The sequence below is a fragment of the Drosophila nasuta genome, chromosome 3 (assembly GCF_023558535.2).
Source record: "Drosophila nasuta strain 15112-1781.00 chromosome 3, ASM2355853v1, whole genome shotgun sequence".
In the NCBI taxonomy this organism is placed as follows: domain Eukaryota; kingdom Metazoa; phylum Arthropoda; class Insecta; order Diptera; family Drosophilidae; genus Drosophila; species Drosophila nasuta.
In genome coordinates, this window is record NC_083457.1 from 44,652,914 (window position 1) to 44,677,514 (window position 24,601).

At 37.2% G+C, this 24,601-nt stretch overlaps 1 protein-coding gene across 2 annotated transcripts in view; it reads left to right on the top strand.

The window, feature by feature from the left end:
• Positions 1–24,601, top strand: part of LOC132792466 (uncharacterized) — an 87,197-nt gene that overhangs the window by 45,762 nt on the left and 16,834 nt on the right. For both annotated transcript variants that reach the window (XM_060801863.1, XM_060801864.1), the window contains one exon: positions 4,485–5,062. In XM_060801863.1, the coding sequence (XP_060657846.1) occupies positions 4,485–5,062 (578 nt within the window). The remainder of the gene's footprint in view (positions 1–4,484; positions 5,063–24,601) is intronic.

Sequence of the window (24,601 nt, forward strand, 5' to 3'; positions counted from 1 at the left end):
CTGTTGCCGTTGCTGTGGCTGTTGCCAGTGTCACTGCCAGCACTTGGTGGTCCAATTCAACGAATTGACTATAATCAGTCTAGTGGCAAGTACTTTTCGAGTGCCTACTCATGCACTTCTGTGTAGCATGCCGAGCCGAATCGAGGGAGTGGGAAGTGCAACCTGGCCAACCGACAGACTGCTTGCTTCACTGACTGGCTGGTTGTCTGGCTGTCCGTCTCAGTGCTTGTCTGGCCAGTCGGCAAGTTGCAAGTGGTTTGCTGCCACATATGCAAATATCGCTTGCGCCACTCGGTCTAGAAACGTCAGAGGCAAAGCAACAGCAGCGACTCGCTCTCACGACGACGCACACACAAATTAATTTATTACATACAATGCAACAAATTACAGCACTCATTAATATTTAAGCCAAGTTGCGTATAGCTGCAGCAAGTGCCAAGACAACCAAAAGGAAGCGAAACTGAAAGGAAAGAACAGGCTCCACAGACTGGACCCAGCTTTTTGATCAAAGGGGGCGTAACATGCCCAACGACGACGACCGAGAAAAAGAGAGACATGGCTCTCATACCTAATAAATCTGTAATTTGTAATTAATGTGAAAAATTGCTGGTCGCGACGCCAAACAAGCCTAAATTGTTATTACGGCCAGTGTCGAGTCGAATTTACTCAAAAGAACACTGCACACTGTGTCGCAACATCTCGTCGTATGTTGTGGGTCAAAGCCATAATTCTTCGGTATAAGTTCGGCAGTTCGACAATTCAGCAATGGCCCAAAGGCGGCTCACTTAATGTTCGTGCTGTGTTTCATAAAATTCACTATATAAATTAAGCCACTTGACTAACGCACTTGAAACGCACTCCACAAACTCCAAACGCGAACGTAAACTCGCTGAACACTTTTTGCACTAACTGTATCGAATGTTGGCAAAACAGGCAACTAAGAAAAAAAAACAATCTTTGACCACATCTCGCTATTGTCTGCTGAAAGCAACTCATGCGGCGTGATTAATATGGAAGATGGCCAAAAGAGATCCATAGCCAAAATATTGTGCTTATGCATGATACGTAAACAAAGTAAACAAATAATTGCTTGCTCTACTATGAGATGCTTAATAATGCTCAATAAGAGCAAAGCTGTGCGTAATCATAATTTAACTATACCAAATTAATATATAATACCAGCAAAATATATATTTTGTATATTGATATAAATCGTGATCTTATAAAAAATTACAGCTCTGTCTTTTATAGTCTCTAAGATCTGTGTATTCATATATGGACCGACCATAAGCATTTTTTTATTAATCAACTACATTAATTTAAGAGTTTGATTTACTCATGTCTCATTGTAAATGATATACAAAATTGATCAGCATTTTGCATGCTCATAGTTAGTAAAACGAATTATCCATGCTGCAAAAGAATTTCAACTTTCAGTTTTAATGAATTTAAGAGCTGATTTTTATAGACCAATTACAATTTCACTTAAGAGCGCCATCTATAAACATATTTCTTGTGGCAATTGCTGTACAAAATTGATCATCACATTGTGTCTAGTGAGTAAAAAGAATTTATCATGCTACAAAAGAGTTTATGCTTTCAATTTATCATTCATTTTTCATACTCTAAAATTTCACTTGCAAAGAAATAAATCGAATTAGGTATGAGGAAAAAGAAAACACTTTTATAGACCAACTATACATTCAATTCTACTTAAGTCGCATTGCAATTGATGTGCAAAATTGATCCGCATTTTATATCTAAGTTATATAGTAAGAATTTGCCATGCAAAATAGTTTATGCTTTCAGTAAATCTACGACTGCTCGTTCATTCATTAAAATTTCACTTGCAAAGAAATGAATCGAATTGAATTGGAAGAAAAAGTAAGAAACACAATTAGACCATTAAAAACACTTTGAATTCCGCGAGGCAAACAAATGGGGCATAAAATGTCTGCACGCATGATTGATAATATTCGAAAGCTATTTTTTTGTTTGACCGCAATGTTGGATTGGGCAGCAAAACAACAACCAAAAGAGTTAAGAATTCGCACTTTTGCCCTTTCCTCCATCCACTTCCACCAACCGTCCCTGCCTCCTCCACCTCCTGATCCAGCTGTCTTGTATTGATTCGTTGCGGTCAAAAAGCAACGCAGCGGTTCAATTGCTAACCGGTCAGTAAACGAATCAAGACAGTTTTATTTTACTTTGATCATGTCTGCGGACGCAGGAGGTAACGCAGTTGACTGACTGACTTCGTGAGCAGCCAAAGACGTGAGGCAACAACAAGAATAGAGCGGGGACAAACAACAATAACAACAACAATAAGCAACGTTTATATGCCTGATGAGCGGGCGCCTTTGAATACCGCAAGAGTTGGAGTTATATTCCGACTCCAACCATAACCCCACGGATAAAATATGTATAAGATTTTTGTGTTGTTCACTTGTGATATTTACTTTGATTTTTTTTTGTTTTGGTTTTTCTTATTTCTTTTCTCAACGAATCAATCACAATGATTATGATAAATGATTTCGGTATTTCACTATTTTTATTTTCGGCTAAAGTCATTGTTTGATATTTTTTTTTTTGTACGTTGTTTTTTTTTTGCATTATTACGCCGCGTAATGGGCGATCAGCGAGTTGGAGTTGTAATTGCCGGCTTATAAATCACGGTGAAAAGATAAGTATAATTTCAGTTAGATGATCGCTTGCCTGACCAGAGTTGATTAGCACATTTGTGTGTGTTCGTCAATGGAGTGAAGTTTCACTTTTGTTCGCCAAATCGAAAACGATACAAGCAAAACGCGAAGCGAAATCGAAACGAATCTCCAAGTAACGCTGACCCATTGAACTGCTTCAAGACGCAAGTACGAGTAGTTGTAGCAGTGTTTTTTTTTTTTCGATTTTGTATTTCTTGTTTGCTGGTAATCCAACTGGCTATTTACTTAACGGTACTCTTTTATTAGCCGAGCTTATCGCATATTTCGTATCTTGTTAAGATACTTCATTAGTGTCACAGACAGACGCCTTGCCCGCATTGATTAATGTATGTCAGGCGGAAACAACAACAACAACAGCAACAAAAGTAACTACTAGTCTCTACAACGTGTAACGAGGCGGCAATGCGGACCACCAGCAACAACTGCCCCAAAAGCTGCCTCAACTAACAACAGCAGTAGCTGGAGCTCAACCTGACTCACACTCACAACCATTCACACACACTTACACAATGTTTGCATAGACCACGCCCCTTCCATGTTGGTCGCCTGCAATTTGAAGTCTTTATTGTGGAGCTTATGCAGAAAGGTGGAACTGCATCATTAGTTTGCCCCGAAGTGCCTTAACCATGTGCCAAGCCGACCACAGATATATTAAGCTTAATGTGTTAGATAAGCTCCAGCTACTGAGTGCAAAGGCGGAAAAATATATATACGAAAAAACTTAAGGAAATATATCTAAAATGTGTGCTTAACTTAGGATTAGATGGTAGTACTTAATTTATAGATTTATACTTGTAAAGACACATTTTTATATGTACCATTTTTATTGAAATAATTTCAGATATTTTTCACTGAAATATTTCATTTTAATACCATTTGAGACTAACTCCTTATGAAATTAATATGGAAATTAATTATGATTTTTGACAACAATTTCCGCTTTATGTCAAACTATTTTTTTAGTACAGCCCAAGTAATTTTTTTCTATTGAAATAACTTAACATGTTATATAAAAAAAATAAGGAAATATATATTGAAATGTGTGCTTTATAATATATTAGATTGTACTACTAAAATAGACATTCTCATTAGAATATTTTAAAGACTATTCAACAATTAAGTGGCGTCAAAAACATTTGTATAATTTTAACAGTTTTTTCATAAAAAGACTTCGTTCGTTAAACTCGTTTAAGTTACACACTTTTTTAGTCCCTTTGATCGACTTTATCTTTATACTTTTCATTTAGGATTTCTTTTATCTTCTTCTTTATCTTCTTAACGTTAAACTCATTGGGGGCCAACTCTTTTTAACTCTTTTCCTCTCCTTAATCCATTGATTAATGCCACATAAATGAGTATGTTCATTAAACTCCTTTTTTAATGTAGAGCATTTCGCAAGTATATCATAGTTTTAAAGTTTAAACTTAATCCTAAACCCACGGCTCAAAACTGCTTAACAAACTATTCACAAGTCTTGCATTGATCGGAACAATGTCTTTTATGTTATTCGAGCTATAGTTGTGCCATATTCATATATTTTATTTTAATAACTCACTAACTAAGTTGCTAACATTTTGTGGGGACAACTTTCAAAAAAGTGCTAACAAGCTGCGAAGGCATGTTGCAAGTTCGACTTGCTGCTGCCGCAAATTTGACAATATTTGGCAATAATTTTGCCTAGTTTTTTGTATATATTTTTTCTTAATAATTTGTGACAAGTTTCGTTAATAAATGTATGTTCGATATTTTCGGTTTTTTCAGTAATCGGAACACCCAAGCGGCGATCCATGTGGCACATGTGGCACACGCAATAACCCAGACGCACTCAGAGCGAGAGAGAGAGAGAGAGAGAAACGCGAAACACTTGCCTTGCCTTGTTGTCATATATAAAGTAAACCGCATCGACGGATCATTTGGGAAAATGTTTGCACGGCTGCCGGCTGCTGGCAGCGGTGACATTTATCAGGATGCAACGACAACGTTGCGTTCGGCATTTCCCAACTCTCGACTGGATTCGTTAGCCGCAGCGCATCCGACGCCCGCGAATGAGAACGAACCTAGTGTGGACAGTCAGATGCCAGCGCCTGATGCAAGCGATGCAGCAACGGGTTACAATCCACTCGACGATGATTGGTGGTCGAATGCCATCGAGGTGGACACATTCGATTCGCCGCTGGCGTTCGATGCCAGCGAGAATGGGCTGTGGAATGGACATTTTGTGCCGCCGCCGCCGCGTCCGCCATTTCTGGATGAAAGCGTCGCCGCTGACGGTCTGACCACCTGTGATCTATGCACGTGGGCCTGGCAGCGTAATGCCTACTCTCTGGATGGTTCGATAGGTAAGTGCTGATATCGCTTATATACCCCCAAAAAGAAGTACAACAACAGAAACAGCCAAACCTCCTCCCCCATGAGTAATGGCATATAGCCAACTTCTTACATTGTACTCGCGTTTTTTTCAATTAAAAACTCAGCCCGTCCCAGCTGGCAACTCCTCGCTGAAGACAATAATACTCTCAGCTCTCTGCTATCCCTGCACATCGATCGCTGATATCAATTTATCAAACTGATGTTGGGCGTGCGTGGCGCGATTGCTTTTCGCCGCACTCTTGCTCTTACTCTTGCTCTTGCTGTTGCTGTTGTTCCATGGCCCAACCTGATTCCCTGACTCCTGAGCGTTTGCAAATTTAATTTTTGCACATAACTCTTTGTGGCACAAGAACAGCCTTTGGCTTAGGCGTTCTTCTGCTCAATCTCAATCGCGATCCTTTTCGGGATTCTGCGTTGCACTTCGCTGCGCTATCGCTGGCATCGCCGTCTCAAGTCATTTGTCTCTGCGCTTGTAAAAATCCCCAACACAGGGGGCAAACTCATTGTAACTTTGCCTTAGACGAAACTATAGCAAGGGAGAGAGAGATGGAGAGAGAGAGCTTAATATGTAGCAGTGGGCGTGTGCAGAAGCATTGCAGACAAGCCAAAGTTGATGCTCTGTTGCCGATCCCGATCCCGATGCCGATTTCAATCCCAATGATTAAAAGTCTCGCTCTATCGCTCTCCTGCCTAGACAGTTTCAGTGGGCTGCTTATAAAGCATTTTCTTTAATTTATTTGAGCTGAAATAAAGTAATATACACCAAGCTTACGATCTAGGAGAGCTATTGAATTAAATCTGTGCGAGATCTTGTCAAAATTACAGTGAAAAGAAATGGATATGCTTTCTGGAACTAACAGGAAACGGAAGTTGTTATAAAAAAAATTGAAAAATCCTTATTAGACTTAAATTAAAATAAACCAATAATTTTATAATTTTCAAGAATTAAGCGACAATTCCTTAGAAATATATTTTTTATATAAATAATAGTCTAAAATTGCCTATTAAAATGTCTACAAATGAATCTAAGTCCCAGAGTTTTCAGAGTTTCTTAAGTCAATCATCCTATAATTTGTATTATTTAATAAGCAAAAGGCTTTTCAGTTCAATTATATTTGTCAGTTGGCCATAAACGTATTGTATTTTGAATTTGATTATTACAAACCAATATTTAAAATGTCTAAGAATAGCCACCTCACCAATTATTAAAATGGCTTCTTATAAAATTCGTTATATCTATTATACGTTAAGATTCTCAAATGGCAAAAAAAAGCTTAGACATTTTCAAAACTAGCTTAAATGTTAATTAAATAATATTTTGCAATAATGAATTATGCAGAAAATAATCAATCATTGAAATTCGTTAAATATATTTTACATCAGGCTGCTCATAATGTAAAGCTCACAATTTCTAAAACTAAACAGTAATCCTATTTAAAATGTCTGAAATTAAAATTCGTTAAATATACTTTACGTTAGGCTGCTCGAAATGCAAAGTTGAGAATTCATAAATGTAATACCAAGTATAAAATTGAATTATATTCTATTCAAAAGTTCTATTTCAAAAGTTCGAAGAATTGGCTAATGGCAAGCTAAAAATTAATGAGACTAATACATATAAAGAAGAAACTTTATTGAATTGAGCCAAAATTTGAAGAATTAAGCAAAAGTTTAGTTTAAAATGTTCATAGAGTTTTCTATCAATCTCTAGTGTCAAACACTAATATAAGCCATTAATTTTAAATAATAATATCCTTTGAAATATAAAGCATAAATCCCTTTCAAAATGAATGGCATATTTAGTTTGCAATTTTGCGCTTCATAGACTTTAATGCAAAGCTGACAATGAATCATCATAATAATTATTTGGAAATGCAGCATATCTTATCGTTAACACATATCTAAGTAATTGCTTATGAAGTTGCCATTTCGCAAATTGCTTTAATAGACTCAGCTCATCAGCATACACATTTCGAGAGCCAATTGAAGCAGGCTGAGGAGGAGGCGGAGGCGGAGGCGGAGGCACAATCAAAAGTCACCCGCTTAAAACGGCAGTTAGAAGTCAGGCGGCAGGCAATAACCCAAATAATAAATGCACAAAGCGAATACCATGAATGACCAAAATGCCCCAGCAAAACTGACCACGAAGCCCACAACAGACATGTGTGAGTTGAGAGTACGATTAGGAGCCATGCTCTATGGCTTTTCAGCTGGAATATGTATACGAGTATATGTGGCATGGCATTTAGCCGTTTCGTTTCGTTTGGTGTATTTGATTTCCAGGAATCGCTTTCAGCGCAAATTGAAGTCATTATAAGCCAGGAAGAAGCGGGCTGAGGTGAAAGGAGACTTGCAGCTGGGGCAACGTTGACCGACCGGGGGTTATTAGGCTAATTATAGAGTGGGGCAAACAGTATTTCAGCATTTCAGCATTTCTCATCACCAGGCGCTCATATGGAACTGGATATATATGTGTATATGTTAAATGACTTTATTCATGCCGACTGTTTGTCGCCGTCGACTTTTTTCCCTGGCCCCAGCGACGTGTCAACTAATTTGCAACACTCGCCTGAACTTTTTTTTTTCTTTTTGCTTTTTAGTGGCACGTTGTTGCCGAGGGTTAAGGAGAGGATCTGGTCACTTCCATGGAAATACCTGCGGCTGCCTTTTTGGCCCGTTTGTATATGAAGGGATTAAGCGACGACGACGACGACGACGACGACGACGGCAACACAAAACAAAAAAAATTTGACTAATGTCTTAATTTTGTGCCTAGGTGTTTTGCGGGTAGTTTCGGCCAGAGCAGTCAGTCTGCTGCGCTGCTCCGAACCCAAAGCCTAGCTCCCAAGTCGTGCCTGGACTGCAGCGAATGCCATTCACTTCGCTTCATCCATGGAGCCCTAGAAAATTGACGCTTTGCATGTCGTGGCCCATGTCTTGGTTGCCGTTTATTTCTCCTCTTTTCGGTTTTGGTTTTGTTTGTGCCGCTGAAATTGACAGCTGAATAAAATGTTATTATATTTACACCATAATTTGCATGGCAATTAATCAAATGGCATGCAAAATTGTCTACCACAACAACAAGAGTGCCAAATGTTACACAACAACAATAACACCAACAACAAAATGCTCTTTTTGTTTTGCGACACATTTCAGTGGGCGCCCAAACAAGCAGTCAGACAGGCAGTCAGACAGGGAGTCGGTTAGACAGGCAATTCCCAGAATTTTCAACAATTCTAACAAAATATCAAAAGGTCGAACCGCCTGAATGTCTAAATTATGGCCACAAAAAGTTTTTCGAGCTCCAAATTTTGCACAACGCCTCGTTAGCTACATAGTTTGGCAATTGGTTTTTTTTTTGTATTTTTGACTGCCACTAGGGATGGGCCAAAGTGTTAATAAGTAGGTGTGGATTCGTTGGAGTTATGAATTAAAAGAAAAGGATTAGCATTTACTACTAGTTGGCATTAGTCATGCGGCTAATGGCGGCAACATTCGCTCTCTTCTAGTCAATAAAAATTATACGTTTTGTGCTCATTATATATATACTTTGATATATAATACTTCGGTTACATTAGAATAATTAGTAATCTTATCACTGGCTAGTTTATTAGCATACTAACTTTTTATTTTATATTCATATTTCATTCATATTCACATTAAAATTATCATCATCATTATTAGAGTCATTCTGATATTTACTGTCAATAATTTGCAAAGCAAATTTTGCATTCGTTAAAGCGAAATTAACATTTTCTTTTATCAAACTATTGATTACATTAATACATTAGTATTCACACTAGTTTTATTCACATTTACAATTTTAGTATAGTTAATCTCTTGTGATATTATACTAAATTTCAGCAGTTCATATAAAACATTCTTTTGTGAAATAGTCTCTTGTTAAAAATATTATGTATATAAAAATCAAAAGTTTTTAATGGACCATCTGAATTCTGCTCTTTCATTTCATTAATTTCATTAATGAGATTAATATTATATTATTAAGCTATTAATATAATACTTGACTCTCTGAAAAAGACTCTTCCTGAATATCTAATTTATAAACCACATTTTGCTAAAAAAAATTTCACGTTCCTCCCACAAGTTCTCGCATTCCATAATTTTTAGTTTATTCAATATTGTTTGCCGATATATATCGCTTCACATGCTCACCTCTAACTCCGCCTCAACTAATGCTCCCACCTTCATCGTCACTTTATGGCAAATTAAGTTCACCGCTTGATTATTTCGAGCCGCATATTTTATATAATTTATGCGCTGCTTCAGCTCTTTTTATACCTTTCTGTGCTTAGATTGTTCGGCCAACAAACAGCAAGAGCAGTTACAATAATAAAAGGGTAACAATTCAACATTCCACAAATATTTACAGCAATTTGTAACACAATAAAAATAAAATGACCAAGCCCACAAAAAGGAAACACAAAATGTAAAAAAAAAGAAAAACACAACACAACAACTTGCCAAAGAACCCACAAAAAAGGACCAGCTCCTGTTTGACTTTGGGCGCTTACAAATGTTTTACAACAATATCAACATCAACCAACAAGCAACAACCAACAATGACAAAGGCAAAAATCCGTTGAGCAGCAGATGTTGAGGGACTTCTTTCCCTCTTTTCCTCTTTTGTCCAAACACCCTTCCATCCTTCTCTCCCACGCCCTCCCCCACACACTTGGCACACTTTTGATATTTTTATTGTTGTGGCGAAATATACATAAAATCACATAAATAAATTTAAGTTGCTCATTTTAAGCCCCTAAATATTGGGGAGTATTTGTGGAACCACAATCCCACTCCTGTGGGTATAATATCATAAATAGCATAATGCCATTGTGCACAAACACCATAAATATTGCAAAGCCATAGACGAAACAATTATTGACAGCTTTATGTACGAACAAAGCTCTAAATAGCACTCGACGCCAGATAAACAAATCAAACGAAATTAAATTGGATAGGCAGATGAGGTTTTCATTTATATTGAAGCTGGAAAATGCAAATTTTGTGAGGAATTATTATTATTAAGAAATATTAATAAGATAAAAGCATTGATTTTTAAAGTTCATATCTTTTGTTTCACTTTAAGCTTAAATCTCATACAGTGCAACATTGCCACCTGATGAGAGTTTAGCGCTGCCAACTCTCCGTTTAGGTGCTGCCAACTTATCGAGCTGGCGTCAGCTAGCAATTGATATTGCTTTTTGTGTATTGAAAATTTTGAGACGAATTATTATTATTAAGAAATATTAAGAAGATGAAAGCATTGATATTTAAAGTTCATTCTCTTTTGTTTCACTTTAAGCTTAAATCTCATACAGTACAACTTTGCCACCTGATTAGAGCTTAGAGCTGCCAACTCCCCGCTTAGGTGCTGCCAACTTATCGAGCTGGCGTTAGCTAGCAATTGATATTGCTATTTGTGTATTGAAAAGTGCAATTTTCCTTGGGCACGAACAAAGCTATTGAAAGTGCCTCTAAATAGCACTCGAAGCCAGATATACAAATCAGACAAAATTAAAATGGATCGGCAGATGAGGTTTTCATTTATATTGAAGCTGGGAAATGCAAATTTTGTGAAGAATTATTATTATTGAGAAATATTAATAAGATAAAAGCATTGATATTTAAAGTTCATTCTCTTTTGTTTCACTTTAAGCTTAAATCTCATACAGTGAAACGTTGCCACCTGATGAGAGTTTAGCGCTGCCAACTCCCCGCTTAAGTGCTGCCAACTTATCGAGCTGGCGTTAGCAAGCAATTGATATTGCTTTTTGTGTATTGAAAAGTGCAATTCTCCTTGGGTATTTTGCTGCGTCAAGCAATTATGATTCTCAAGTTTGCCGCATCGTTTACGCTGACACGGACCATGAATTGCCGGCTCAGTGGCATTTGCTCGTTAACGCCTGCCTTCAGTCGCGTAATGTTGGAACAATATCTATCTGACTAATCCGCGCAGATTATGGAATGTGTGCGCGGCACAAAACCGCAAAAACAATCCATGTTTCCTCCTCGTCTTCACATTGTTTCTGTTTTTTTGTGGTGTTTTTGGGAACCTAAAAACGGCACGGCGTCTGGGTTGAAGGCTGAGGCTATTCAGATTGTAAGCGGAAATGAGTGAATTCTTCTCATGTTTTGTTGCCTTTTGCGAGATTGTTTTTGTTGGCGGCTTTTGTTGTTGTTCCTGTGCTCTCACTCGTATAATTGTTGCAACGCACTGCGCGGCCCGAAGTCATAAAAAGTAAACATAACACACACACACACACACCACCCCAGTGGGGAGCTAGGGAACTTGGGGCCGGGGGAGAGGGCCAGGGAAAGAGCAACGAAGCAGCGAGAAAACTTATTTGCTATTTTCATGGAATTTTCATAATTTCTGCTTCGTTTGTTGGAGTTCGTTTTGTGGTTTTTTACTATGCGAAATGGTAAAAAGTAAACAAGATGCACGGCAGAAGATCGAGAATATTATTATTTCAGCCCGAGAGTATTGCAGCGATATTCTAGATACAATATGGGGGTGTTGATGACGTGTGTGTGTGTGTGTGTGTGTTGTGAGATGCCAGCATAATATTTTTAACTTTGTTTACATTTCGCATTTTTATTGTGGCGTCGTCTTTGGCTGCATTTTGTGCTGCTTTTAATCAATTAAGGCGAGTCGGCAAACTGACGAGGACAGCCTGATGGGGGGGAGGGGAAAGAAGGGGGCCACAGGAGTCGCCCCTTTTGGGGGAGACACAATCAGACCACACAGGCAGAATTTTGTTCTCATATGCGGGCGCCAAACAAACGAGAGACACACATAATACAAAAGGAAGAAGAGTGGAAGTTGAGCAGATAATAGAATTGCTGAAATGCTGATTAAAATAGTTTCACTTTTTAATTACAATTTATGCATTTGCTGTCTGCCGCCTCATTTTGTTACTAATTATTGAGGCAATGGGCTCGAGGGCACCCCCTACAACAAGATCAAAGGGAACTCAAAACACTAAATACAAAATACGCAGACAAACAGTCGCACTTGTAGGAGACTCTGTCAGCAACATGCCACCGCCACCGCCACCGCTTCTGCCACCGCCACCGCAAAACAAATCCAGCGAAACATTGTCTCACTCTCGCTCTCTCTCTCTCTCTCTCTCTTTCTGTCTTTGGCGGCGACAAAACAACTTCAAAGGAAATTGTAGACGCTGTTTTTCCTGCCCAAAACATAAACATACGCTTATAACTGGCGGCTCTATTTGTTTTCCTTCCTTTTTTTAGTACCTTAGCATAGGGTATATATCATTTTCATAGAAACATCTATATAGTGTTTATTTGTTGATCTTTAGCTAAGCAAAATCGATTAAACTTAGAAACCTAATGCGGCATGAAAAAGAGTTGCAGCAGCATTTTCTTATTTCAATTTGAAAGAAGCTGAAATCAATTACAATTTAAGAACATATTTTCCTTAACTTATTTTTAAAATTTTGTATTTTCTGCCTAAGCAATTTCAATTCACAAACTTCCTTTTGCCAATTCAAGGGTATTTTTACTTCGACACCTCAAAGCAATTCAGTTTTCCCTTGAATTCATTCGCTTTATTTTTTCGGTTGCAGTCAAGGAAAAATTAAAAATCAATTTCCTTATGCCTTATACCCATCCTCCTCCTCTCTCTCCCACCCCCGCAAGCTCATTAGCAGCGCATCATATCACAGAAACGTTTTCAGTATTCGAAAAACTTTCGAAATTTTGCACCGATGCGACAAATTCTTTGAAAGTCTGCCAAACACGATGCGGGCGATGTTGCTGCAGGTCAAAAAGAGAGAGAGAGAGGGACAGAGGAGAAGATGCACGAATGGGAATTGGGTAAAGTGGGTGTTATTTTTAGTGCTGAAAATCTAATTTACTAATGAGCCGTGAATATTCGAAATATGTACATAAATTTCGCCTAATTGAAAATCCATGCGCGGATAATTATGACTGTCAGACAGCATTAAAATTGCAGGCATTAAGTAAACCGTTCATTTAATATTTATTATCTAAACAAAATTCTCGAAATTTACACAATTTCCATTCCAGCATGAATGCGTAAACAGGCAAATAGGCAAGCAGGTGGTAAATTGGTCAGGAAAATTGGGGAAAATGGAATTTTAAAGTAAATTTAAGGTTGATAAAAAACAACTGTCAAAGCGAAAAAGAAAATTTATGGGCTGGATTGAAGGTTAGATTAGCTTAAATTTTGTATATTAACTGATGTTCTCTATAGGGTAGTTTTTACTATGAATGGCGAAGCAAGAAAGAAGAGTCTTTAAAACTGTGAAAGAAACTATGAAAATTCTACTAAATGGAAGTACTCGTACTTTCTTCAGTCTGTTCCATGACCTACTTCTATAGATTGACAAAAGCTGAACTGCTTTTGAATAGAGTTTGTCGACCCAATGACATTGAGACAAATGTCTCAACTTTGCCAAAATGACCAAAAGGATTGCCATAAATATCGCTTGCAGCCAATGAATAAATTAGAAAATCGCCATAAAAAGTTGTAAAGAAAGTCCGTCAGTCAGTTGGGATCGTAACTCTTTTAACTGTAAAGTCGTGTTGACCGACACCAATTAACGGCTAGGATAAAAGTTAAACATTTTCTGCACACGGGCCAAAGGTGCAAACAGGTGTCCAAATGTCCAAAATGTCCAGTGTGAATGGTCAACATACTGTGTTCTTTTTCGGTTCTCAGTTCTCAGTTTTTTTTTTTTGCAGCTGTTCAGTGGTCATTGCGTGGTTAAGGTCGTAAAAACCCCACGTACACACTGGAGGACTATTGGCCGAAAAGATCATAAAACCTTTTTATGAACTGACAACGACAGCGACGACAAGAGCAAACAACAACAACAACAACGACAACGTCACAAACAACAACCGAACCAGCTCCCGTCCAATGTTTACTATAACACCTAATGTTCTACTAATTTGAAATATGTTTACGAGTGTCCAAAAAGACGGAAAAAAAACGTTTCGGTTACTTGGTTAAGTTTTTGTGCTTAAGTTTCTCAGTGGGTCTTAGTTTCATTTTCATTTATTGTTGTTGTTTGTTACCTTTATAAGCAGCATTTTATGAGTCGTTGTCCGTTGTGTTCTACTGTTTAAATTTTGATTAGACGATGCGTTCATCTAGATAAACCTCGTGTAACTGTTGACTTTTGGCTTCGCCCCCTTGACGATCGCGACCCCGATGCAGAAGGGCCTTTAGACTTTATTCTATTTTTTTTTGGGTTTTGTCATAGTTACATTTTGTGACTCTCTTGTTTTGCATTTGCATAGCAGCGAGAGCGATACGAATCAAACAGTTAAAATGTATGCCCTTTTACGACCTCTTCTACCTTGTTTATTTAATTGTCTTTTATTATGTTGCATTTCAGTTTATTATTTACCTAGTTGTGTCAACAGCAACAACGAACTCAAGAAATACTACTAGCTCTGTTTATATTTGTGATAGCTTCAAAGTTTTATATTCATACGGTAACTATATAGATAACAGTTGAATTGATAGATACTTTCTCCAGCTGATAAGCTATACATTCATGTTCTTTAAGAAATTTATTATTACTACAATAAGTGGCATGAAAGTGGTTGATACATTGTAACAGAGTCTAAAGTTTTTCTTATTGTTTATTGTGAGCTTTAGAAAAAAATATTCTTATGGTAGATCTCTATGAATGGGTCATTAAATAAAACTTAGGCATAGAAAGTAAACTGCAAATATATTTTTGTTTATATTTATTTTTACAAAACTTGCCAATGGATCCCATAAAATATTCTTATATTTGTGACTATGTATGTGACATTAAAAAAGGCTAAAGCATTTAATATAAACTTTAAAGTTTTTCCTTAAGAAATGTTTACAAATTTAACAATAATTTGACATTTTATTTACGTTTATCTGCTTTCAAACTTAAGCCTTACAAGAAAATCACTAATTATTCAGAACATTTAATATATATTTTACTCAAACTTATATACTGGAGATCATTCAATACTAGGACTAAAATGTTGTCTTTCAAATAACTAATAAAACTTTCAAATAGTACGCATTACTTTTATATTGAGCTTCAAATAAAATTATCTTATGTTTGTGGCAATGAATTTGACAATAAAAGACTCTAAAGCATTTAGAGTAAACCTCAAAGTTTACCCTAAGACACTTTCCAAAATTTTAAATATATGTTTTTTTCTATTTAGCTAAAAAAAAGTCTTCTCGTCAGATCATTCAATAATCAGACTTAAATTTTGCCTTCGCTTTTAAATATTTTACAGAGCATCCGTTCTTTAAATAATAGCTTGCTTTCTATAAATCGCCAAACATAAGTTCTTTGCTAATGCGTCATATAAATTATCAGCTAAAAGAAAATCAACTGCTAACTAGTGCATAAGTTTTCCATTAACCGCTGGAAAAGTCTTTAGGCTTTTTGGTGGGCGTGTGTCAAATTTTTATGGCTCTCCAAAAATATATCAAGCACCTATTGAGCGAAGTGTGGGCAGATATTCCTACTTCATAAATAAAACATTAAATTCTATATCACGAAAAAAAAAATTATTAGAAAATGAAATCAGCTTTCTGCACCAATTAACAAGCCAAATCAGAGAGGCAGTCTATATAGTGGGCGTGTCCTGGAGGCGGGCTGTTATTGGATACATTAAAATTTGATTTGCGCTTCATTTAATCAGCAAATTTGCATTTGTTTATATTGTCTTTTGGCAATGTTAGCGTTGGCTGTGGCTGTGGCTTTGCTTCAGTGCAGATTCCAATTGCCGCTGTGACAACAAATTAGGGCGTATGCTAAAACAGAGGGCGTGACAGGAGAAGGGGCTGAGAAAAGCACACACAAAAGATTTATACTTGGGGGGCAAGTTCTGGTGGCAGCAGCTCGTGGAAATGCAAAAGCCATATATACAAAACTAATTAAAATTCAACTTGGCAAAAAGTTTGTGGCCTAAGCAATAAATATTGTAAAATATGCAGGCAACCCTGGCAGCAGTCGCCCCCGTACTCCTCCTCCTCCTCTACTAACGCCTCGATTTTCATTTCCTGGCAAGTGGAGCAGAGTTTACTTGAGTTTTCCATGCGGTTCCATTTGTCATTTGACTGCCAAAGTTTTTTGTTTGTGTTCTCAACTTGAAAACGACCAAGAGAAATGTAATGAGAGGGAAGTGAATGGTAGAAGAAGAAGCAGCATTGATAAGTTGGTTGCCTTGGAACTTGGCTTATTTGATAAATGCTACTTAATACTAAGTAATTCCCAACTAATCACTGAAGCAGTGGAAACAATTTATCATGCTTTATAACCAGATTTCACAGTGCAAGTTCTTGTTGAGCTGTTCCATAGCAGTTGAGCACAATAGACGCATATATCAAAGTGACAGGAATTGACATTGTTTACCTGGACACAAAAAACTACCTGAAGTCGCCCATAAAATAAAAGGACAAAAGGTGAAATGTTTGTGTGATAAAACTAATGAGAAAAGGTGAAACTCAACTCTGAGGTGTGGGGCATAAACTGTTGTCACTTTTGTTGCTGTTGCTGAAGAAAATGCCTAAAAGGTTTTTTAGTTTTCGATTTGGATTTCGTTGTTTCGCTGCTTCGGGTGAAACATAAAATTCAATTAAGACATTTCAACGGTTAGATAAATAGCTGGGAATATTTACGAATAATTCTAAATGATTAAAGAAATGTTTAACTCTGATAATTTGTTGGCATTGTTATGCAAATGCGATGGGGTCACTTCTTGGCTTCGACTTCATAATTGAGACATTTGTGGCAACACTCGAGAGATCAGGAATGGAATTTATATCGTAGACGTAGAGTAGATCAAAGCTGGAACCATATGCAAATCTCTGTCAAAACTTTAGCATATTAAATGAGCAGCTACTTCTTGGCTTATTGTGTTCTCTTTTTGGTGGTATTATTTATTAATAACTTGTATGTAGATTTGGGACTGACATATGACCATGGCATGGCGGCAACATTCTTTTCATTTCATTTCTTTTGGTTTCATTTCTCTGCCGTTTCTTCTGTTTTACACACACTCGAATTTAATTTGCTTTGCTTCTCTTTCGCATCTGATCCTTATCAGCTGGTAATGCCTAATTTATGTGGCAACTTCAGGTCTTAATTTATGCATGCGGCTTAAGTGATATGCCCCGCTCTCTGGCTCTTCTTCACTCTCTCAATAAGATGCGATAGTATACGAGCTCCTATATCATTTTTCTTTCCTCCTCTCTTGGCATTTTCCAGGCGCGTTAATGCTTTAATTGTCTTTGGCAATTAATCAATGTTTATGTGGGAACTATAAATTTGTTCTAATTATAATTTATTCGTTGTCATCGCAATGCGCTTCACATTAAGTCGAGTAGCTTAGCTTTCACTAAGTTAAAGCTTAAATTGAATTCCATCTCACTTCCAATTTTTTTTGCATAATTCAATTTATTTCGCCGCTGACAGTAAACAGATTTTGGCTTTTACTTGCCAAGACATGTCACTCATTGGCAAGGCGCCAAGAAAAGTATACAAAAAAAAAATGAATGCAAAATAAAAGACGTAAGTGAAATAAGGGAAACCGGGCCAAAAAGGGTCTTTTTATTTTGGCCAAAAGTGCAGAGAGCCAAAATGTCAGTAATCAAGTCGAGAAAGTCGAGAGAGAGGCAAAAAAAAACTTGGCAGACGACATCTCTGAAAATTGAAAACTCTGCAGCCAACGGAGTGCAAATGTCGAGTTAAAAGTTGCGAACCCTGGCAACCCCAACACAAAAATTTCCATAGCGATTGCCTCTCGCAGTGGACTTTTTACAACTCGCATAAATCAATCACAAAAAACTTAAGGTCTCAGTTTGTAGTTCCCCAATCTAGGCTGCTAAATATCTATATTAAAGTTGATGCTGAGATTCGGTTTCCTTTTATCAATTTGAGTTTGCTACCTTGGCAGGCAATGAAGTCATTAGGAGTTCAAGTCTTTGGTTTTTTTATACCCGTTACCTATAGAGTAGAAGGGAATTACAACTTTGTGCCGGCAGGAAATGTATGTAGCACTCAGAAGTAGCCATCCACAATGTGAAAATAATCTTGATTAACGTCAACAACCGAGAACTAAATTTCTGCTGTTAACAGGTGTTAATTGAATTAGTTGATAATCTGGTATATTTTGTAATTCTGTGGTATGTTTTGAATTTAATAGTATATTAATATACCTAAAGAGCTTTCGATATATCTTAGTATTTTTATGGGATATTAATATGGCGTTTAAAATACTACCGCACTGTATATGTTATACTCTATGGTATATTTTGAATGTAGCATTATCTTTAGGTATATTTTCGGCATTTTCCCGTAGTAAGTGTAATACCGCACTGTATATTTTGTTAGTATTTTTTTTAATATATTAATATACCAAATATATCTTTCGGTATATTTTTGAATTTTTTCTTATATTAAATTGTTTTTTTTTTTATCGACACTGTTTTACTTATATTAAAAATGGGTTTCGGGTATCTCGTAGTCGAGTTTTCTTAATTGTTTTTTTTTTGTTGGGTTTTGTAATTCGAGATAATGATGATGTTTTTGGTGGTTGGTTTTTTTTCTCTGACTAACGGTGGCAATTGCAGTTATTGTGTTTCTCTCACCTGCCCGAAAGTAATTTAACCAAAAAAACAAAAATAAACAAACAAACAAACGATGTTGGCAGCCTGAGGGGTGGTAAATAACAATAAACAACAACAATGACAACAGTGTGTGTTGCAACGTGTTTGGTGTTTGGTATTGACCACAAATTAACAGTTGCAACATTTCGTCGGCCTCTCGGCTAGAACACTTTATGTTAAACATAAAGTGAGGCCATAAAAAGAGTGTTTGTGGCAGGTTGCTGAAGGGCAACAACAACAACAACGGCGGCGACGTCTGCAGTGCGTAATTAAGGCTCAAATTACACACACACATACACGCACACACACAGACAGCGCGCATTTGCACTTAATTGTGGCGCTTAATTAGACCAAAAAGGTGCACAAAGAGCCAGACAATGGCCCGAAGCGAGAAACAAGTGAAGAGAGAGCGAGAGAGAGAGAGAGAGAGAAAGAGAGTGGGGGAAATAGAGATAGAGCGATTGTTGCAGGTTGCAGTTGCAATTGCATTTACATGTGACGACTCAATTGGCTTAATTGCGTTTAATTGTGGCTATTGCTAAAGGATTTTCATGCCACCAAATGCCGCCCGCAGAGCCAAAGAATTTGAAAGCGAGCGAGGGCAGCGAAATTACTCACTTGTCAGCACAACAAATTACGGAGACAAGCCCCAACAAAATTAGCCAAGGGTCTGCGCTTGTAATTAACTGGGTACCCACAAAACTACGACCCAAAAGTTAACCAAAGTCTCCTCCTCGCGCTCCTCTCTTCCCTCGCAACTTGTGCTTGAAATTCACGTGAAATTCGGTGCCAAACTTCTGTTGAAATTTTCGGCATACGCAGCAGCGACATCTCCACATTCGACATACGACAACCGACAACCGACATTCGCATTCGCATTCACATACTCACTCATTCACAGTCGTATCTGTATCTTGTATCTGGTGGCGCCGCCGCTGGGGGTCCTGTCCCTGCCACAAGTCTCCCCCTCTCTCTTTCTCTCTCTGCCCTTCCCTCTCTTCCTGTCCGCGCGCGCTTGCGCATTCAATTTAATTTTTATTTTTATTTCGCTGACAATTTGCAGCCGCTGCAAAAATTTTGTGCGTTTTTTAACGACTTTCGGCAAGAGTCGCAAAAAAGAGTCGAAGAACAAAAAAAAAACAACCAAAAGAAGAGCCACAAATGCCGCTTGACCAACGCATGTTGCACTCTTTATGTTTTTAACTGGTTGCTGCTGCTGCCGTTGTTGTTCATTTGATTATCGCCACTGTCGCCGTGTAATTTATTATATTGACTTTTGGCCAATATACACACACACATGAATACATATTCGTACATCGTTGAATGCTCGGCCCTTATTTTTATGGCTTTAACCTTTTGCCAACCGCCGCGTTGCTGACATTATTTAATTTGTCATTTAACTTTGCGTTTGCAACTTGCAACTTTCGCAGCTTCTTCGTTCCATATGTCGCGAATACAAACCCTCGTAAACGAGTGTGTAATGAATATATGGGGGGTACACTCAATACGCACTCACACTCATACTCACATTCACATCGATGTACGTCGACTTCGCTCATCTGTTTGTCCGGCTGACTTTTCATGACTTTTTGGCCCACATATGCTGCTACTTCCTTTTGCCAGCCAGCCAGCCAGCAAACTGTAAATTATATTTTATTTACTCTCCTTCGTTTTTTTTTTCGTCTCTTAACGCATTCTTTCGTTTAACAATTGACGCTTTCTGAGAAGCGTAAAGAAAGGCGGCAGCTGAAAGTTAATAATTTAAAAATATCGCCGAAAGTGCAAAGTGAATTAAATGCTGGGAAAATATGAGGAAATAAATTTAAAATACAAAAGTGCAAAGGACAAAGAGCAAATGCATTTTCAAGTTTGGGAATTTATTGATATTGATATTTTGATGCAACAGCAATAAGAAGGGAAATAAATTATTAATTATTTACATAGTTTTCAAAGAATCGAATTGACTTTATAATTAAAATAGTTACAAACAAAATTTTAATTATTCACAGCTTCCAAAAATTGTAGTTTTCGCATTTTAAATTTTCAACAATTCATAAAACTTTTTATATTTTATCTACTTTTTTTCTCCTAACACATTTTGTTGCATTCTGAGAAGCGCAAAGAAAGGCGGCAGCTGACAGCTGATAATGAAAAAAAAAGATGGGGAAGTAAATTTCAAATTAAAAATCATAAGTGACAAAGAGCAAATTATTTGAAAAGTTTGCATATTTTTGGATATTGATATTTTGTAATGGGGAAAACTATGTGAATATTGTGAATTTACAAATATAACCGACACAAAGACTTTTTTAATAAAAACTTTTAATCAGTTTATATTGCTGAACTATTATTCAAAGAATCAACTAAATGAATATAAATGCTTTTACCTATTTATAAAAACCCTCTTTTTTTAAATGTTATTGATTCAAACTACTATTTCTAACTACAAATAGAGATTTTAATCAATCACAATTGCCAAAAAGCATTCGGACTTTTAATTATAAACTATACAAAACCACTAAATGATTATTTATTTACGTATTTATAAAATACTGAGATAGTTTTGTATAATTTAATATCCACAAATAGCAATTTTAGTTAATCACAATCTCTAAAAAATAGTAGTTGTCGCATTTTTAATTTCGAACTATTTATAAAACTTTTTTGTGGAAAATAACCACAAATAATTGAGTATATTTCACAAAATACAAATGAATAGCGATCCATTTAATTACAATAAATAAATAGAGCCCAAAAAACTACAGCTAATTAATTGCATTTAATCAAATTTGAATTTTGTGTCGCCAAAAAAAGCGTCGCCCACTAAAAGATATGTCGACAGCGACAACAACTTGCAACAACAGCAACAACAACAACAACCACAACAACAGGAGGCTCGTTGCCAAAAGTGGAGCCACAAAAATGCGCTAAATCATTTCTTAATTGCTCAATTTGAAAACAAATGCGAGCATTTAATTTAATTGTGTGGACTGTTAATTGAGTCGTATTTGGGCCGCTTTTTCGCTTGCACGAAATGCTTGCCACGCCCACCGCGGCCCCCCCCGTTGCAACAACAACCGTGCAACGATACGTTGTTAGATAAAGCTCAACTCGACTCGATTCGCTACGTTGTTGTTTTGGTTTTTGTTCATTTTCGGCATTTTTGTGGGGCAATTAAAAATGCAACTGTGCGACAGTTTGTGGCAAAATGCTCAGCTGCAACGCCAACGGGGCAGCAACGTGCAACGTGCAACCGTGTGGGCCAATTTTCCGATGATTTAGCACCGCAAAAGCTGCAGCAGGTGGTTGCATAGAGTAGCAGATGAAATTAGCATATAACTTAAAAGCGAGGGCAACAGAGAGATAGAGGAGGGGAAGTGGAGTGGAATGCATTATGCGATTAAATGATGTTTGCCGCACAGTTTTTGGGGGAAGCGAAGTGGAGTGGCATGCACCACTGCCAACAACTGGCGGCGACCATAAATCTCCATTGGTTTTAGCTTGCTTTGTCGCATCATCAATCATCTTGCCACAGATCGATTATTACAATTTGCTGACAGACGAGCGGCAGAGAGAGAGACAGATAGAGATGAGTGAGAGGGTGAGAGAGGAGACTGAGCTGCAAGTTGGCGGCAGTTACATCTGCGGGCAGCCATTTGTATCTGATGGATGTATCTCGTATGCCTCCTGCTGCTGGCGAACTGCAACTGCAACAGCTAAAGCTAAAGCATGCAAGCCCAGTTTGCATTTCCATGGAAACTGTTGCAGTTGCAGTTGCAGTTGCACAGCTGCAACAGTTTTGCCCCTCGGCTGCATGTTGCTGTTGCTGTTGATGTTGCTGTTGTTCTCGTGTCAAGTCCTAAAAGTTCCAAGAAAACCAAAAGTTTTTGCCATGTTCTATGCCAAAAACAAAACGAAACGAAATGAACAACAAAAAAAAAAAAGTATAAAGTGACGAGCCAAGCTGCTGCTGCTGCCCATTGTCCATTCTCTTGGCACGAAATTATTTTAATGAGTTGCCAATTAGACTGACCAGACCAATCCGCAGTCAGTTGCAAAGACTAAATAGATCAGAGGCTGCTAATAAATACCTGGGCAGTTCGAATGTTTTTCTCTCTCTCTCTTGCGTGAAGCTGCGCACACCTGTTGCATGCTACCGTTGCTTGCGACTGCAACTGCGATTGAATGCCCCCGGCGAGTGGCATAAATATGTTAAGGGTTCGGCATTTACAAGCGAGCGCACTTGGCCACGGCCATAACTTGCGTCAGTTGCAAGTTGCCAGTTGCCAGTTGGCAAGTGGAACTTTACGATGCTGCAGCATCCGACAACAACAACAGCAAAACGTAAAACGCAATGCAACGCAACGCAACGAGTTCAATTCATTTCACCAGGAGTTCTTTTGGGTTCATCGCAAACACACAATAATCGGAAGTTAACTCTGCCTTTTATAGCATAGTTAAAAATATTTTCCCAGCTGAAAGCATTTTTCTAAGCATGTTTCTTGCAACAGGTGTTATGCTTAGTTTTTTCTACTATTCTCTGTTTTTTTTTTTAATAGGCTCTTTGTGTTTGGTTCACTTGCAACTTGCCGCAATTAACGCGTGTTTTCTGAGGCGCCGCTTATTAGCTCGTTTCCTCAGCAACTGCCACGCCCACATCCTCAACTCATAAAACCAGAGACAGAGACAGCAAATTGCATGAGTGAGATGGAGATGGAGAAGCGAGCAAAAATGGCTTCTCATTCGTTTCTCTTTCTTTTTGTTTGTTATTAATTACGTTTTAGCAGGCAGCTCTTCAGTGTTCTTCAGTTCGCCTCGTGGCTGCGTTTTCGACCAATTGAATTATTACGGCCAGCACACAATGGCCAAAAAAAACAGTGAGAGAAGAGCAAAAAAAAAATGAATGTAATGGCGTTTGCTTTCATTATAGCACCGACAGCATAAATATTTAAGCAACTGACAACTGGGATAACAAGATAACTGAGAAAAGGTAGAAGACGGCGACGAAAACGTGGATGAGAAGAATCAAATTTATCAACGAAATTGGGTCAAATTTGTTAAACGTGCTAGCCAAGGTCCATTTAGCCAGAAAGCTATACGAAATGCAGTGCATAACAAGTAGATAGTAGTATGTTATTTAGGGCAAAATACTTCCGACTTGTCGAGACTCTTACTAAAAAAGTTACTAAAAAATAGCCTAGAAATCATTACGTATACTTAATAATTTGATGTGTTAATTAGGCGAAGAATTAAATGAGTTAATGAAGCAAAGAAATATGAGAATTATAAGTATTATAAGTATTAAAAGTGTTACAAGGAGAAGAAAGTTTTATTATTTCCAAAATGTATTTTTAAATACATACTTTAACAAGTCAAATAAAGTTAGTATTACCCATAGAAGCATATGCTTAATAATATGCGGCTTCAATTAAGTAAATAAATACCTAAAATAGCTAAATAGCATCTAATGCAATGAGTGTTTTACACTTTTTAACTACAACAATAACAATCCATAAATACTTTGAAATTTTACAAGAAAATAAATATATAAATGGTTTACTCATTTTAGCAATAACAATTAAGAAATCGACAAACGATTGTGCTATTGTCTAAAAATATACCTAATTAATATACCAAAAAATATTGAAATTCATCGATCGATGTGGTAATGTGTTACTACAAATATGCCGCAAAAATACTAAAATATACCAATGGATTTATTTGGTATATTGATATAGTACTACATTTACAAATATACCAGATTGTCAACCAAAGCAACTAAGATAGCAGTAGGCAGATTTTGGCAAAAGTATTTCTTAAA